We start from the raw sequence: 14,966 nt of genomic DNA on the forward strand, positions 1-14,966 counted from the left end.
GAATATGTATAAAGGAAAAGCTGGACAGCTTATTTTTGCTACAGCACTTATTTCTGGCTCTACGCAGAAAGATCGCATTTCATTAATTTGACTGTTACTAACGCTTGAAGAGTTACCTTTGGAATAGAAACTTCAAAAAAACCAGACAGTTCTTCCTATAACAACATAGTGTAAAACCCCAAATGACCCTCCTGGAGAAGGTGTATGAGAACATAGTATGGAATATGTAAGCAAACCCAAATTTAGAAAGTACAAACAAACCTGGTGCTAATGGTTTAATTACCACTTAAATTGTGAATTGTGGGTTTGTCCGCAGGAGAAAGTAACATCACTGCGTAAAGTAGACCTGAAGATCCTCAATCTTTTTCTATCCCAATACACACCACCATTACAATCAAGGTTGACATCGTGTATTCGTTCCTCCTTGAAGAATTCAGTTTATTCAAGAAACTGCGGTGGTTTGCTATTTTAAATTGAAATTTATTTTCAAAGAAACCAACAAACATTTATTTTCAAGTAAACAACCAACCAAACCAACCCACACTTGGTAACATTGGCCGGGAACTGGCTGGGGGTGAGGGGAAGGAAACGTGGCGGGTCTAGCGCTCGGGGACCCTCCCGCTTGCTGCGCCTGTTGTTCTATCCCGGCTGCCGGGGCGCTCCGTCTCCCACTGCCCAGCGACCGGGCACCCCCCGCAGCGCTCAGCCGACTCCAGCCGGCAACCGGCCCCAGGAGCTCGCGGGAGACGCTACCCGCCCTTCCCGCCCACCGCACCCCCGCGGCCGGGAGGGAGGGAGGGACGGCCTTTAAGTAGCCAGCGCGATCGCCCGAAGGCGGCGCGCGGGGCCTTGGGAGCTGAGGGAGGCTGAGAGGCGGCGCAAGCACCAGGCGCCGCCGGGGCAGCCCCAGCTGGCCGTTGGGCGGCTGGGGCCTGATTTCGAACGGCAAGCGGCCCAATCAGAGGCGCGGGCGGGGTAGGGCGCTGGGTTTGAGCCAGGCGGTAACCGGCGGCGCGGGAGGGGAGCAGAGCGGGGCCGAGCCGGGCGGGGCGGTCGCGATGGCGCTGAGCAGGGTCTGAGAGGCGGCGGGGGGCTGGGGAGCGAGAGATCGGGGAGGCGGCGGGCGCTGGGATGGCGGAGCAGGGGCGAAGGCTGGTGCGGCTGGCGGTGCTGGAGGAGCTCCGGGCCTCTTACGGGATTAAGGTGAAGAGCGGGAGCTGCCTGGCGGTGGCCAAGCAGCCGGGAGCGGCGGCCGCGGAGGTAAGTGGGGCGGGAAGGCTGCGGCGCCACGGGGGGCACCCGCTCCCCGGGCCGGGCAACGGCGGCGCCCGGCGCTCTGCCGCGGCGGGGTGGGGGAGCGCGGCTGCGGGAGCAAAGCTTGCGCGGGTCCGGGAGCTGATCTGCTCCCCGGTAAGGCCGGGTGGCCACCGATGACGGCATCGGTGGCATTACCGTGACGCTGTTGCTCCTGCTAGCCCCTGGCAGGCCATAACCTCCCCTCGTGGGGAAACGTCTTAATCCCTGAAATGGGGGAAGACATTTTTCCCCCCTTTTCCTCAGCGAGCAAGTGCTCCAGGCGGTGGTCAGGGTAGCCATGTTGTGATTTAGTAGGATAATGGTTTAGTGGTGCTGAATGCCCCCGCCCGTTTAGGACCTGAGTGTTGCAAGGCAGACCAGGTGGTGAACGAGAGGTGTTCCTCTTTTTGTTAATGCGGTTGATAGTCTCTCCAACACGCATGCACGCCTCTGGTCTGTGCAAGAGCTTTTTACACTTTACTGTGCTTAATGTCACTCCCTATGGAATCTAAATCTTAGTCACTGTATTATTTCTTGGAATGCGTAGCTACTGTGTAGTTTCTAAAAGCTTTATGTCTTTTATTTTACTTGATTCCTTAGTTTTTTGGTTTGAAGGGCTTTATTTGCATGGTTTCTTAGTATAAGACATGACTATGGGTATTTTGGTACAGACAGATCCGCCCTTGATTTGCCTGTGCTCTGAGGAATGAAATCTGTCCTGTTATCTTAAATACCTACTTCGAATTTGTCGAAGGAAAAAAGTGTGTTTTGTGTCTCAGAACATAATGGATGACAGTTTATACAGCATTGAAGTCCATTTCAGAACACTGATCTTCTGGTAAACTTTAATTTATAAAGCATGGACCACTATCAAGTCCTAAACAAGATCTCTGTGCAACTGGAACGGCACAGAACTGCGTGTTCTCAGAATGAGCTTTCTGTAAGGCTGAGAAGATATTACAAAATACTGCAGTAACCCTTGGTCAATATAAGGCAAAGAAGTTGCGAAAACACATGCTTGAGTTGGGTTGTTTGGAAAGGGAGAGAGCAAGAGTAAAGTTAGAACTGGTTTCTTCCCCCTTGTCCATATCAAGCATATGGTTCTAGACGTTTTTTTTTTTCCATTTGAAGGGAAGGTAATAAGAACTGTGAATAATATATGTATGTCATAATAAAAGATGTCTATATGGCTGTCTAGTGCTTAAATTTCATACGAATAAGAAAATGTATGTTTAAATAATAACTGAGCAAGGTAGGAAAAGGTATAGAATACTCTTTATTTTGCCAGGGAGCATTTTATGTCTATTGTAAGAGAACACATATAACTTTATTTTAAGAACGTAAATCACAACTTCTGATATTTCAAGCAAAACCTAGTAAAGTGAGGATATCAGTTATGAATTTTAAATGTTGAATTACAAGCAACTGGAATTCTCTATTACATAATCGTGTAAATACAGAAAAACATTATATGTTGGAGTTAATTTTCTTTTTGTACTTTTAGTAGCCACCTGGAATACAATGACAAACGTGTTGCTTCTCTTTCCTTATCATGTTATGCTTTTTTTCTGAAGGACAGATAAGCCCAAGGTGGCTTAATGGGTTAGTTATTGATTAACTATTTTCCCAACATGGTCAGCACTTTGAATTTCAGGTATAAATGGCCACGAGTTTACATTCGTCTCTGATAACAAGTTGGGCATGATCCTCTTCTGGTTAGGGGAGGTGCTGGCTTTCCTGTTCTGTAAAACAGAAAAAAGGTGGGGCAAAGAAATAAAAGTACAAGTTGTTACATTGAAATGTGGGCTTTTATGACTGAAACAACTGTGCAGCAACCTCAAATAAACATTTTAAAAAAAATGCTGTAGGTGAGCATCAGTAGTAATGACTGAAGAAATTGCTTGTTTTCTAATATGTAACAGATACTCTGGTGTATTGCTATAAGGTGTTATAACAGTTTCTTGAATACAAATGCTAAATATGAGAGTTCAGAACAGCTTTCTAGACTATTCTGTTGAGTTTAATCCTCCCTGAAACAGCAATCTTGAGGGCCTTATATGAAGAAAAAATTACTTAAAAAAAAAAAAAGTTATTTCAAATGTGTTGCATGGCTTTTTAAGAAAAATAAGATTTAGTCAATTTGAAAAGGTAAGGTGAGATTCCAGCACAGACTGTTTAATATTCTTACTGATTTGGGGGCCTTATAGGAAAACTGGCTCCTTGTAAAATATAAAGTGCAAAACATACTGTAGAAAACCTTTCTATTCTTTCACAGTAATCTAGGGTGTTACCTGTGACTAGAATGAGCATAGGCCCAGATATCTAGAGATGATAGTGCTTTTCCTGGCAATACCTCTTATCTGTCGTATCTGAAAGACTTTGTTTTTTTGTCTTAACTACCCTTCTGTTTGAATTTTGTGGAATATGTGCTTTTCTTACATATGTGATATGTAGTTGGTAATCCTATCAACTTTTGAATAACGTTAATTGAATTTTGTATTTTAGGGTAAAATCTTTGGGATATCTTTTCATGCGTTACCACAATCACTTGTGCCAGAATATGGTTATATTCCGAGGTAAATTAACACTGTATATTTAGATTTACGCTTACTTTGCTCTCTTTGTAGTATTAAACTCTTGTCAGAAGAGGGAACACAATATTTATTCCAGGCCTGCTAAAGCTTATAGAGGATATAAGAATAGTTTCAGCTGGGGAAGGAGGGATGCAGAAGACGGGGAATTCGGAGCCACAGCTATCATTCAGTTGTATTTCTTTGTACTTCTTGTCATTGGGGAAAACTGTCCTATATGTTAAGTTTTATCTATTTATCATGAAATAGCTTTTCTGGAAAAAAACAAGCTTTATTCTGAGTGTCAGAAGTACGTTACTGTTCTTTCCTCAGCTTTCTTGTTGACACTTGTGAATATTTGGAAGAACACCTTCATACCGAGGGACTCTTCAGAAAGTCTGGATCTCTTGTTCGTTTAAAAGCTTTAAAGGTATTCTCTAAAGCCTCTCTCTTTTTTTTTTTTTTAAATAAGCTGCATTTCACTTGATCACCTGCATATTTTAGTTTTTGGACTCTTTTCAGTCATATTTGAGTTTTAATATTGGAAGTAGACTGGTAACATTACCTGCTTTAGAAATGAGAGGAGATCTAGTCCAGAAACTGGTAAACTTCCACCATTTTTTTTTTTTTTTTTTCTCCTGGGAAGTTTTTCAGCTTTCCAGATGGTGAGAATACACTTGTGACTGAACAAACTTGTTAGCAGTTATGCACACTGGATACTGTGAGGATATTTGTTTAGCAATTTCTCCCAGAAGGATGCGTACATGGGAAACCTGTAAATTAACACGTATGGTCCGACAACATTGTCTGTGTCTCTTTGTAGATATTGTAGTTAGGTAAAACATGACAAGACTGAAACTAAAAATGGGGAAGATGTGACTGTGTTTTCTGATATGGGCTAGAGGATTAATGCCTAAACTTAGAAATCTGACAGCATGTTGAAGACTTAAAATCATGTTTCTTATGAACAATTTCAGAGTAAACTGGATCAAGGTGAAAACTGCCTCTCAGCTGCACTGCCATGTGATGTTGCAGGGCTTCTTAAACAGTTCTTTAGAGAGCTGCCAGAACCCATCCTTCCACCTCACCTGCAGGAAGGCCTTTTCAAAGCTCAGCAGCTAGGAAATGAGAAGAAAACTGCAACTGTGTTGCTGTCGTGTTTGATGGCTGATAGAACAATTGAAGCTTTGAGATACTTCTTCAACTTTCTGAGAACTGTGTCCCTAAGGTCAGTGTAAAGAGAGTGCTTGTAAACAGCTCCCTATTCCTTTAAGGACTTCTCTTTCCAGGCAACTGCTGTAACTTTCTGCGAGTGGTTTGTGACTTTAAACTTTCTTATCTGCAGTCATTCACTAGAATTCAGTCATGGTCTTTTCTTTCATAAATCCAAAGTGTTTTCTTTATGAAACTTTACTTTGCTGGAGACTTGACTTTGTTCCATTCTTTCATAGCTGTATTCCTCATTCTTCTTTGGAAAGCAAAAGGAGTGACTGGTAAAATTAACATAATCTGACTGATACCTTTCGTTCCCCAAAACTGACTAGGGTCTATAACCTCTTGCTTTCAATAACATAGTCATGTGGTTACCTAGCCTAGGGTGCATGAGCCTACACATTAATCTTGGTATGTGAGCACTCAAGTGAATGACTCTGTTTTGGTTTTTTTTTTCAACTGCATTTGTCTTATTTGGTCTTTTCTCTCTCCACTGCTTATGTCCTGATAATTTGTGTAAAAACAAACAGACAAACAAAAAAAAAAACAAAAAACCCTTTTCTTGTTAAGATCCAATGAAAACAGAATGGATAGCAGTAATCTGGCAGTGATTTTTGCTCCCAACCTCTTGCACTCGAATGAAAATGAAAAGATGTCAGCCAGTACAGAAAAAAAAATTCGCTTGCAAGCTGCTGTTGTGCAAACACTTATTGACCACGCAGCAGAAATCGGTAAGATGATAAATGTTTATCAAAATGTCTTGTTGCACATACTTGTATAGAGCTTTTCTTTTCAACTTTTTAAATAACTTAAAAAAAAAAATATTTCTCAACTAATTCAGGACAAGTACCAGGATTTATCTTGGAAAAGATTCCTGCGATGTTAGGTGTTGATGCCTTTCAATCTACTCCCTCACTGTGGGGCCACGAAGACAGTGAAAATGAATCTCCCAGTCAATGTAAGAAGAGGAGGCACCGAAGTGTTGGGGGTAGGTATGTTGTGTGAAAATTTCAGCAATTAAAATAGAATTATTCTGAGACTTCAGGTATGCTGATCCTAATCACTTGCTTCTTCCACAAGCAGAATAGATGCCTGTGAAATTTGTTGGGTTTGATTTACAAAATCTATATAAGACTTCAGTAATCACATCACTTTATTGTATATTTACTCTGAGTTTATTCTAGTGTGTCTGTTGTGTGTCTGTTGTCTACCAAAGAAGCTATTTTGCTTGTGTTCAGATTTGTGAAGCCAGATTAATGTTACAGCTTTGTGTTGAATCAGCTTCGATCCTGTTGCAGAACACTGCTAAAGTAAAGATTTCTTTTTTTTTTTGCTAGTTTTGAAATTATACTTGGAAACTCAAAGATATTGCATGCTTTGATAAGTCGGGTCATGAGAAGGCAAGGATATAAATGGCATGTGTGTTTTGAATTAGAGTAACTGATCTGTGTTTTGAAGTGTAACTCTGAATTGGGTATTATTAGATACTGTGTGTTCTGATATCATGAATCTGGGGTTTTTTGCAGTTTAGCTGTTCAATAGGGTTGGGGTTTTTTTTGCCGAATATGGACAATCAAATGGGATATTCTCTGTTCTGCATCCTCTTTGAGGAAATACTATGGAATACATATGCTTGACTTGATTCAAATCCACTATAACACTCATCTTGTATGTATTGCTATAAAAATATGAGTAGGTATTTAGCTTATGTAGCTGGAATATTAAACCTGACAGCAATTGAAATTAAGGCTTTATTATTGTATATGTTTAGCCAAACCATTTTTTTTTGTGCAATATACTTTTCCACTCTGAAGAAGGGAGATCATCCTGGAGTTGCAAAGTGATAAATGTTTGTGAATGTTAAAATTTTGAGGAGAAGCAGTTAGAATTTGTTAATTCTGTGGAATAGGTTCTGGTAGTAGCCAGCTTCTACTCTTTCTCCAGATGTTGTAAAACATAATATTACTACACTTTATCTATTTTCAAAGATGAGTTTTTTAAAAACTACCTGATACCTACCACACACCATAAAAGAAGTACCGCAGGCTTGTAGTTTGCTAAGCTTTGCTATGAACACATGGAAATACAACTGTAGGTTGCAATAGCACTTAATAAAAATACTTCCATTTTACACTTTTAAAAACAGGAAAAACAGTAAAACCTCATGCATATATTCTGCTGGGTTTAATTTGCCTTTAAAAAAAAAACCACCACCCCAAAACAAAAACACATAGTTCACAGAAAAGTTGTGCGTTATTTCTTTGCAAGACCAAAATTTCATACTTCTATTTGGGCCTAACTTCAAAGCTCTAAGAGCTTTTCAGCTTCAAGGTGACTGTCCAGTGTAATGACAGTCTGTGAGACTTTCTGTGAGAGAGACTTCAAGAGGTACCTTCTAGGTTTGCTACAAGAAATCAGAAGGTGTATAATTTTATAATGACGAGTAGAATTTTCTACAAGAAACTTCTGTTGTCTGTGCATGAATTTTTTTTTTTTTTTTTTTAAGGAAAATAGAATTTTTCAGGTATTGTGAAAGCAACAAAAACTATGTTGGTGAGAAGATCTATAGTTTTCTCTACATAAAACAACCATTTAAACTGATTTGCTTTATTGGTCTCTGAAAGAATACAAGTTAAACTTGAGTTGAAAATAGAGCAAGACAAACTTCATATTTAAATGTGATTGCTCGGTGTGTCTTGCATTTCAGATATTGTTAGTGGAGCATTGAATAAATTTAAATCTAACAGAACACCCTCCACTACACCTCAACAAGACAGAAGCGGTAGGTATTGGTGTATTTGTACTAAATAAAGCCCATGCAGTATCTTCTGGATTTGTCAACTATATTCCACAAATTTTTTTAACCGAAGAACTAGAACTTCGTTGAAGATAAGTGATTACGTTTAAATTGTTTAAAACTTTGAATATAGATACATATTTATTGAGGATACTGCATTTACTGTAGCTCTTTGAGCAGCTACAATCACTGCAGCAGCGGGCTGTGCGGTTCTAGGATTACACAACCAAACTTGCGCTTTTTATCTAATGCACACTAAGGCTTCAGTGCAGTTGTGCAGCATTTTATCATCTTGGGAATGAATTTGCCAGGACTGAAATTCTTTCACTCTTACTTCGCCTCTTAAACTTACAGAATATGACTATATTTTTTTTTTTTTCCCTCCTAATACCTGTATTATTTTATTAATGTGTCATTTTGGATTTTCCTTTCTGGTACTCTAACTTGCGAAAAAACAACAAAATTAAAAAAAACAAACCCTAAGCTATACTGACTGCTTTGCCTGTTCAAAATGCATGCACTTTGGCTAAGCTTTTAGAACAATTTTCTTTCAGAGCTTTAAAAAAAACCAAAACAGCTGTTTCTATTTTAGTAAAGCCTCAACATTTTGAGGTGTTATTGCAAATTTGGTTTTCTTAATTTCAGTTTTTTCATCGGTGACTCCAGTGGTTCTTACTCCAAGTACCAAGCGTAAACTTCCAACTGATTGCTCTCAGGGCTTGTCCAGCAAGAAGAGACGATCTTTCAAGCATAGTTTTGCTTTTGAGTTGTTACCAAGCAGCATTTTTAACAGCAGCTCAACACCAGCATCAGGTACAGTGCCTTCATTTTTTCCTTGCTGCTTGAAGTGGTTGTTTATGGCTTTTAATTTAAATGTACACTCTCTTGTTCTTGTTAGGCAGTCATTGATAATCTTCACTTAACAGTGTTCCTTGCACTACTTTCCTGTCTTAGGAAATAGTCTTGTTTATGTTCATGTGACTGTCATGTTACATGGATTGAGCAAAAGCAAAATTCTGTTTCTTGTTTTCTGTTATATTAATCTCTCAAATCTGCAATCCTGATGTCCTTTTATCTTTTTCAGTCTCTCTGTATCACCTAGGTTATACTCACGTTTCTGTCTTAGCACACAAATCTATGAAGACTGCCTGTGCCTCCAACCCTTTGAAAGTTGTAGCCTTCTTCTGTCTCCTAAATACTTAAATAGCTGGTCTTAGCTCTATGTGAAATGTAACTGTTGCTATTATAAAGGTTCTTTCTTGAATCCAATTACCTCCTGTTTTCTATTAGATGCTAAATAATCTCAAAATTCTATAGAAAAAGTTTTACTTTTGTTTGACAATGCTTTAATACCACTTCATTCTACTAGAGTGCTTCCAACTGTCAGGCTCTTCTGCAAATCCTATTTTATTTTTGTTTGGTTCCTTAATGTGCTGTCAACTGAAGTTAGAGTAAAAAGAAATTTCTAGATTGGCTATGTTTGTTTTGTCTGAAGATCAATTTTTTTTCTTCAATTGAGTGGTATAAAACTGGTTGCTTTTGTTTATTAAATCATTTCATGCTCACCATGAAATTCTTGTTTCTATGAATAAGCAAACCAAAGCAATGACATTTTCTAAAGATAGTAGTAATGCATCTGTTTCATAAAAAAGTTTAGTAGAATAGCAACTCTTTCATTTATTGTTGCTTTAACTGTTCTGGCTAGGTATGTAAAAAAGCACCCTACAAATAATATTAAGACTGAATATAATTTTTCTTATTAAGCTCTTAAATTTGAGGAACTGATCTGATGATAGCAGTGTGGAAACTTCATTGAGATAGTGATATCAGTACATGCAATTAATTGCAATCCAGCCGCTTCTATGGATGCTACAAGCAACAGCTTCATTTAATATTAAATAAAAGTGGAAGTCAAAGTAATTTCAAGCCAGCACTTCACAAAATAAGAAAACAAATCTGTGCTGTTTAAAAAAGTATTCTTTATCGTATTAACTGTTAAGTCTTTATTTGAAAAAATGTGAGTATTTTAAGATCATGTAAATATGATTTTGTTCCTGTAGTTCAGTTTGAAGCAAGCCCTTGTGTGTCTCTTGAGTCATCCCAAACCTCACTGTCTCCTTCAACTGGTGGTGAAAATCATCTGTCTAGTACAGGGAACAGAAGAAGTAAAAGACATGCAAGCAAAAAATTATACAGGTAATTGGCCTTAGCTCTCTGAAACTAAAGGTAAATTGGAAAGGTACGCCTAGACTCCTTGACTAATGATGTGAAAAATCTCAATCTGTTTTTAAAATTATGTTTTTTGGTGTTCAAAACATACCAAATGTTTACACTAATCTTAAAATCACCAGATCTTCCTATGTGGCAAAATGGAGCTCAAAACAAAATAAGATCTGGTATAGTAGCCGCCTGTGCCTATTAAAAAAGCTTGGCAAGAAGGCAACAAAAGAAGTAAAACTAGAGGAAATAACCATAAATAAGTGTCAGGATGTTTTCATTGCCCTCCTAAAGAGTTTTTTATGTGTCACTTCTTCTCCCCTGTCCTCCCAGGGCCGAATCAGGAAAGACAGGTTGTTTTTCTCCAAAGATTAGCCGAAAAGAAATGGTTCGTAGGTCGTTACGCTTGAAGTTTGGTTTGGGGAAAAGCAGCAGAGAAATGGTAAGTACTCTGCTTCTAACCCAGACTTCTTGTTACCATGCAAATTTTAATCCTGAGTTTTGGGCACTGCTTTTCAGTAACAGGAAGGACTTACTTGATAATGGAGGGATCACAGCATAACTGAACCTGCTAGCAAGTACAAGAAGCCCTAGGCTTATTTTCATAGCAGTAACTGATCAGCTTGTGCTGGGTTCAGCTGGGATGGGGCAAGAGGCTGGGGGAGGAGACAGCTAGGACAGCTGACCTGAACGGACCAAGGAAATATTCCATGCCAAGGAAATACTCATGCTCACCAATAAAACTGGGATGGGGGGAGTTTTTTTGCGAAGGAGCCACTGCTCAGGGGCTGGCTGGGCATTGGTCTACTTGTCATGAGTGATTGCTTTTGCATCACTTGTGGGTTTGGGGTTTCTTTTTTTTTTTTCCTGTTCCCACCCCTCTCCCCCCCTCCTTCTGCCTTTCCAGTTCTCTCCCTCATCCTGCTGGGGTGTGGGAGGAGTGAGCAAGTGGCTGGTTGGGAGCTTACCTGCCAGCTGGGGTCAACCCACCATGCTTGTGATCAGTAGGTCTCACAGTTCCTGAAATTCTGATATTACAGAGCCTATGCACAGAATCACTGTGTTCAGACTGCAGGTGTTCCCTACCTAGGTCTACAGAGAATCGAGGGAAGATGAAGTATGGCCAAGAAAAGGCTGCTGTGGCTGATTTGCATAGCCTTTTCCTCAAGGTTCCTCTGTAAATGAGATTCCAAATTACAAGTTTATATGAGTGTAATTAACACCTTTTGTTTTTTTCAAGAATATTGTATCAGGATGTGCGGTTGGTAATAGATCTGAAAATATTGGAAGGCGTCTTGCAAGTCAACAAGGTTTGGAAAACAGAGTTGAATATGCAAAAAGAGATGTACTCTTCAGCCCATGTGTCAATGAAAAATTCCCTAAGAAAGGTAAGTAGCTAACAGAATATATTAGATGGGGAGAACTTTTGCTTTTGTAAAGCAAAAGTAACTTTATGGATAACAGTATAAAAGCAATTGGATTAAAAGTGCTTCTAGCTAGTAGGACGAAAGTTACTTGAATGTTAGTGGCTCCTGGGGAAAAAGAATTGGTTTAGGACAGGCTTGTTGTGTTTCTAGTGTATTTTAATAGTTCTCTTTTGTTAGTTAAGCAAGATGAGATATGTGATTTCAGTTCTTAATATTACAACCTTTTTTCACATCTCTGAAACTTACGGGAGTAATGACATCTTTAAATTCAGTCCTGGTTTAAGCAAGGATTTTGCCTATAATGATCATTAAAATCGCTAGATATTATTCTTAACACTGTGATATTTATTTTAAGGTTCAAAGAATGTGAGCAAGTCAGAAGAAAACTTGCTAACTCCAAAATGTCACAATAAAGTAGTTCACCGAATGTCATGGAATAGTCCTACTGTTACAGATTCTCACGTGATCAGCAGGAATGAGGGAATTCTCCCAGGACACCCTGCAACGGGAATCGGTTCTTCAGAATCTCTTTCGATATTTGGAAAGCCACCAGTTGTTCCAGATGAATTCAAATCCACAACTGTAAGCAAACAAGACAAGAGCTTAGAACTTTTGCTTTGTGAAGAGGAAAGTAACTCAACTGCAGAAACATTACTGAAAGTTAAGCAAGCCTTCTCTGCATCTGGAAGTAATCTTCACAATTTAATAGGTGATAGAAAATCTTCCTTCTCAGATGTAGCAGGTGAAACATTAAATGAAACTCTGTGTCTCACAGAGCTCAGTCCAGAGAAAGAATTGTTAGCTGAAGAAGTTTCTGAAAATCTAGCAAATACAAAATCCAGAGTACTGTTGCACCAATTTAATCAATCTTATGCTATTGATAAACAGCAATCAAAAAAAGATGAAATTCAAGTTTTGGAGAAAAGAAACTTCAAAACTTCTATTGAGATTGAACTTGAGGTCCCAAAACCAGATATAAAAAATGTAACAGAACTTCCTGTGCCTCAAGTACTGGCTAGGGAAGACAAGTTGACTGTTCAGAACAGGTCATCAAAAGATGACTTAAACAAACTAGATTCCTTCGGAAGAAAAGAGGAAATAGAATTAACACACTCGCAAATAGCTGAAAACTGTATGGTAAAATGCTGTAATTTGGAAGAAGATACCACTAAACTTCCTGTGGCAGGAGAGCTTCCTACTTTGCAGTTGCCTAAATCACAAAAAGAAGTAGGCAACCAATACTTGCAAGCAGAAAATTCTGATAAAACTTTAACTGAAATATCAACTATTTCTGACCATGGAAAGGTTTCTGACCACATACAATGGTTCAACAAGCTTTCATTAAATGATCCAAGTTCTGCAAGCAAAACTAAACCACCTCTTAAGTTTCAACGTACTCCTGTTCGACAGTCTGTAAGAAGAATGAATTCCTTATTGGAAGCTAACAGACGATCTGTAAGCTCTCAGCTGCTTAAAGCTGATGTTGGTTCACCCCTTGTTAAATCTTTGAGCTATGATTCTGCACTGGTCTCCTGCACAGAAAAGCCCTCAAAGAATTCTGTAGCTTTGCCACTCAGGAATGAAAGAACATATGACCAAGTTTCTATATCTCATAAGCAGCTAGACTTAACATCCAAATCGTGTTGCAGGCCATTAAATCCATCAGACAAGCCTGATGTTTCTGTCAGAACTGGAATCCACGAACAGGTTCGTCCATCAAAGTCTGTTCTAGAAGATCTAACCAATCATGAAACAGTGAAATCCAGTTTAAAAGCTAATGCAAATATAAATATTCCAGGTGCTGCCCCAGAAAAATCTACGATCACAAGAAGTGCTCCAGGAAAAGAAAGAGTTCGTTATAGAGGCTCTCCAAAGAATCCTATATCTAAAGTGAAACTGCTACCAACTGCAAAACCAGTAGACTTGTAAGATCAAATATGATGGCTAAATGCGCTTATTGTAACTTGGTTAACCTTTGGAAAATCTAAATTTGTATGATTTTTTTTAGCTCTAATTATTTGTATTTTTTGATTTTTTTTTTGAACTGTACGAGACATGGACTTGTACAAATAACAAGTTAGTTTATGTTGAGGTTTTCTTCATTTACTGCAACTTTTGTAAATGCTACTCAGTTCATCCAGATGAATTTGACTTCTAAAACAAAAATAACCTGTTTTTACAAATGTTTGTGTTAGATCTCTTATTTGATTATCTTAGCTTCTAAAAACATACTGCATCTCCCAAAACAATTTTTGCAGTATTTAGGCTAAGTACCAAGTTTTAAAAAAAATTCTCAGACAGTTAAAACAAAACTAACAGACATGTGAAAGAAAATGTCTTCATGCTGAGGATTGGTAGTTAAATTTACTTACTACTTAGTTTTAAGTGTATTGTAGCACTACTTCGATATTTTAATTGGACCTTACACCAGCTCTACTTCTTTTGAGACAATGTTTATTTCTATTGGAGTAAATTTGGAGCATATTTTCCTTGTTGAGTAGGTAAATGAGTTGTATTTTGACATGTGTACACACACACACTGGAGAATTATTAGATCACATGGAAAATAAATGTGCAGTTTATTCTAGAAGTGAAAAGTCTTAAAACTTCATCCAGCAATGTGTTCTGCAATAGGTACCAAGTATTTTCAGTTGTGAGCGGTAAAATGTTTGTCTTAGTATGAAAGGATGGTTTTAACTTATTTTTGGACCAATAGAATACTGTTAATTAGATGGTGCAGAAGCAGGTCTTAGATGCTGATAATGTTGCAAGAGATGAATGTAAGAAGCCATAGTGTGTTAAAAGTTGATTTGCACAAGCAAATGTTTACATCTTTTGGAATTAAAACTGTTTATGTCTGTCATCAGTTGTAAAATTATTTAAGGAGTAAACACTTGAAACTGTTCATTAGCTTTCTGTACATGCAAATTGCTTATTGGCAAAATGTAAGAGCTGAAAGCACTGGATACTTTTGGTTTTAATAAAACCATTGGTTTTGTCCCTTTTCTGAGCCTGTTCTTCTATAATGACTTAGAAATTTAGATTATGTTGCCATATGCAGACTGTGGACATCAAAAATGAGGTCGGAAGTGATTCTGTTCTGGCTCTCCTTTTTGTTCATCTTAGATACATATTGGTGATTCTCACAACTAGCAAAAGGCATGGTGCAACATAATTTAGCAGGGGTAGGCTTCTGAACTTCTTGAATGATATGTTAATGGAAGGAATAGTTCTGCTTGCTTTCTCTTCCCTGCCTCCTCCTCCACATATCCACCAACTTACTAGCTGAATTGGTTCAGCTCAGTGATCTGGTGGAAACCTCCTGCCCCCCGCAGCCCAGCTGAGCTGCCTCACTCTGTTGCTGTGTTATTGTTAAGTTCTAACGCTAGGGAAACAGCCATAAGAAGTTCCTAACAGGATTGCTTGGTGTTCAGTGTCATGAAATAA

The 14,966-nt window shown here is 38.7% G+C and overlaps 1 protein-coding gene across 2 annotated transcripts; it reads left to right on the forward strand.

Annotated features, from left to right (window-relative positions):
• Positions 1 to 1,131: 1,131 nt before the first annotated feature.
• ARHGAP11A (Rho GTPase activating protein 11A) lies at positions 1,132 to 14,524 on the forward strand. 2 transcript variants are annotated; one of them, XM_075151785.1, is made up of 12 exons: positions 1,132 to 1,260; positions 3,802 to 3,872; positions 4,200 to 4,296; positions 4,844 to 5,094; positions 5,649 to 5,809; positions 5,920 to 6,066; positions 7,786 to 7,860; positions 8,521 to 8,688; positions 9,936 to 10,071; positions 10,426 to 10,534; positions 11,333 to 11,480; positions 11,875 to 14,524. In XM_075151785.1, exons 1-12 carry the CDS (start codon positions 1,132 to 1,134, stop codon positions 13,446 to 13,448), a joined length of 3,066 nt encoding a protein of 1,021 aa, XP_075007886.1. In that variant the 3' UTR covers positions 13,449 to 14,524. The 2 variants fall into 2 exon arrangements, with proteins under 2 accessions (XP_075007886.1, XP_075007887.1); XM_075151786.1 differs by lacking the exon at positions 7,786 to 7,860.
• The last annotated feature ends 442 nt before the right edge of the window (positions 14,525 to 14,966 follow it).

This window comes from Calonectris borealis, chromosome 5, assembly GCF_964195595.1.
Source record: "Calonectris borealis chromosome 5, bCalBor7.hap1.2, whole genome shotgun sequence".
NCBI lineage: Eukaryota > Metazoa > Chordata > Aves > Procellariiformes > Procellariidae > Calonectris > Calonectris borealis.

Bases quoted from the DNA above. Each gene is read 5' to 3' on its own strand.
- ARHGAP11A (XM_075151785.1), top strand. From the start codon at position 1,132: ATGGCGGAGCAGGGGCGAAGGCTGGTGCGGCTGGCGGTGCTGGAGGAG. The intron at 1,261-3,801 runs GTAAGTGGGGCG...TTTGTATTTTAG, and splicing joins CGGGAGCGGCGGCCGCGGAG to GGTAAAATCTTTGGGATATC. The intron at 4,297-4,843 runs GTATTCTCTAAA...GAACAATTTCAG, and splicing joins TTCGTTTAAAAGCTTTAAAG to AGTAAACTGGATCAAGGTGA.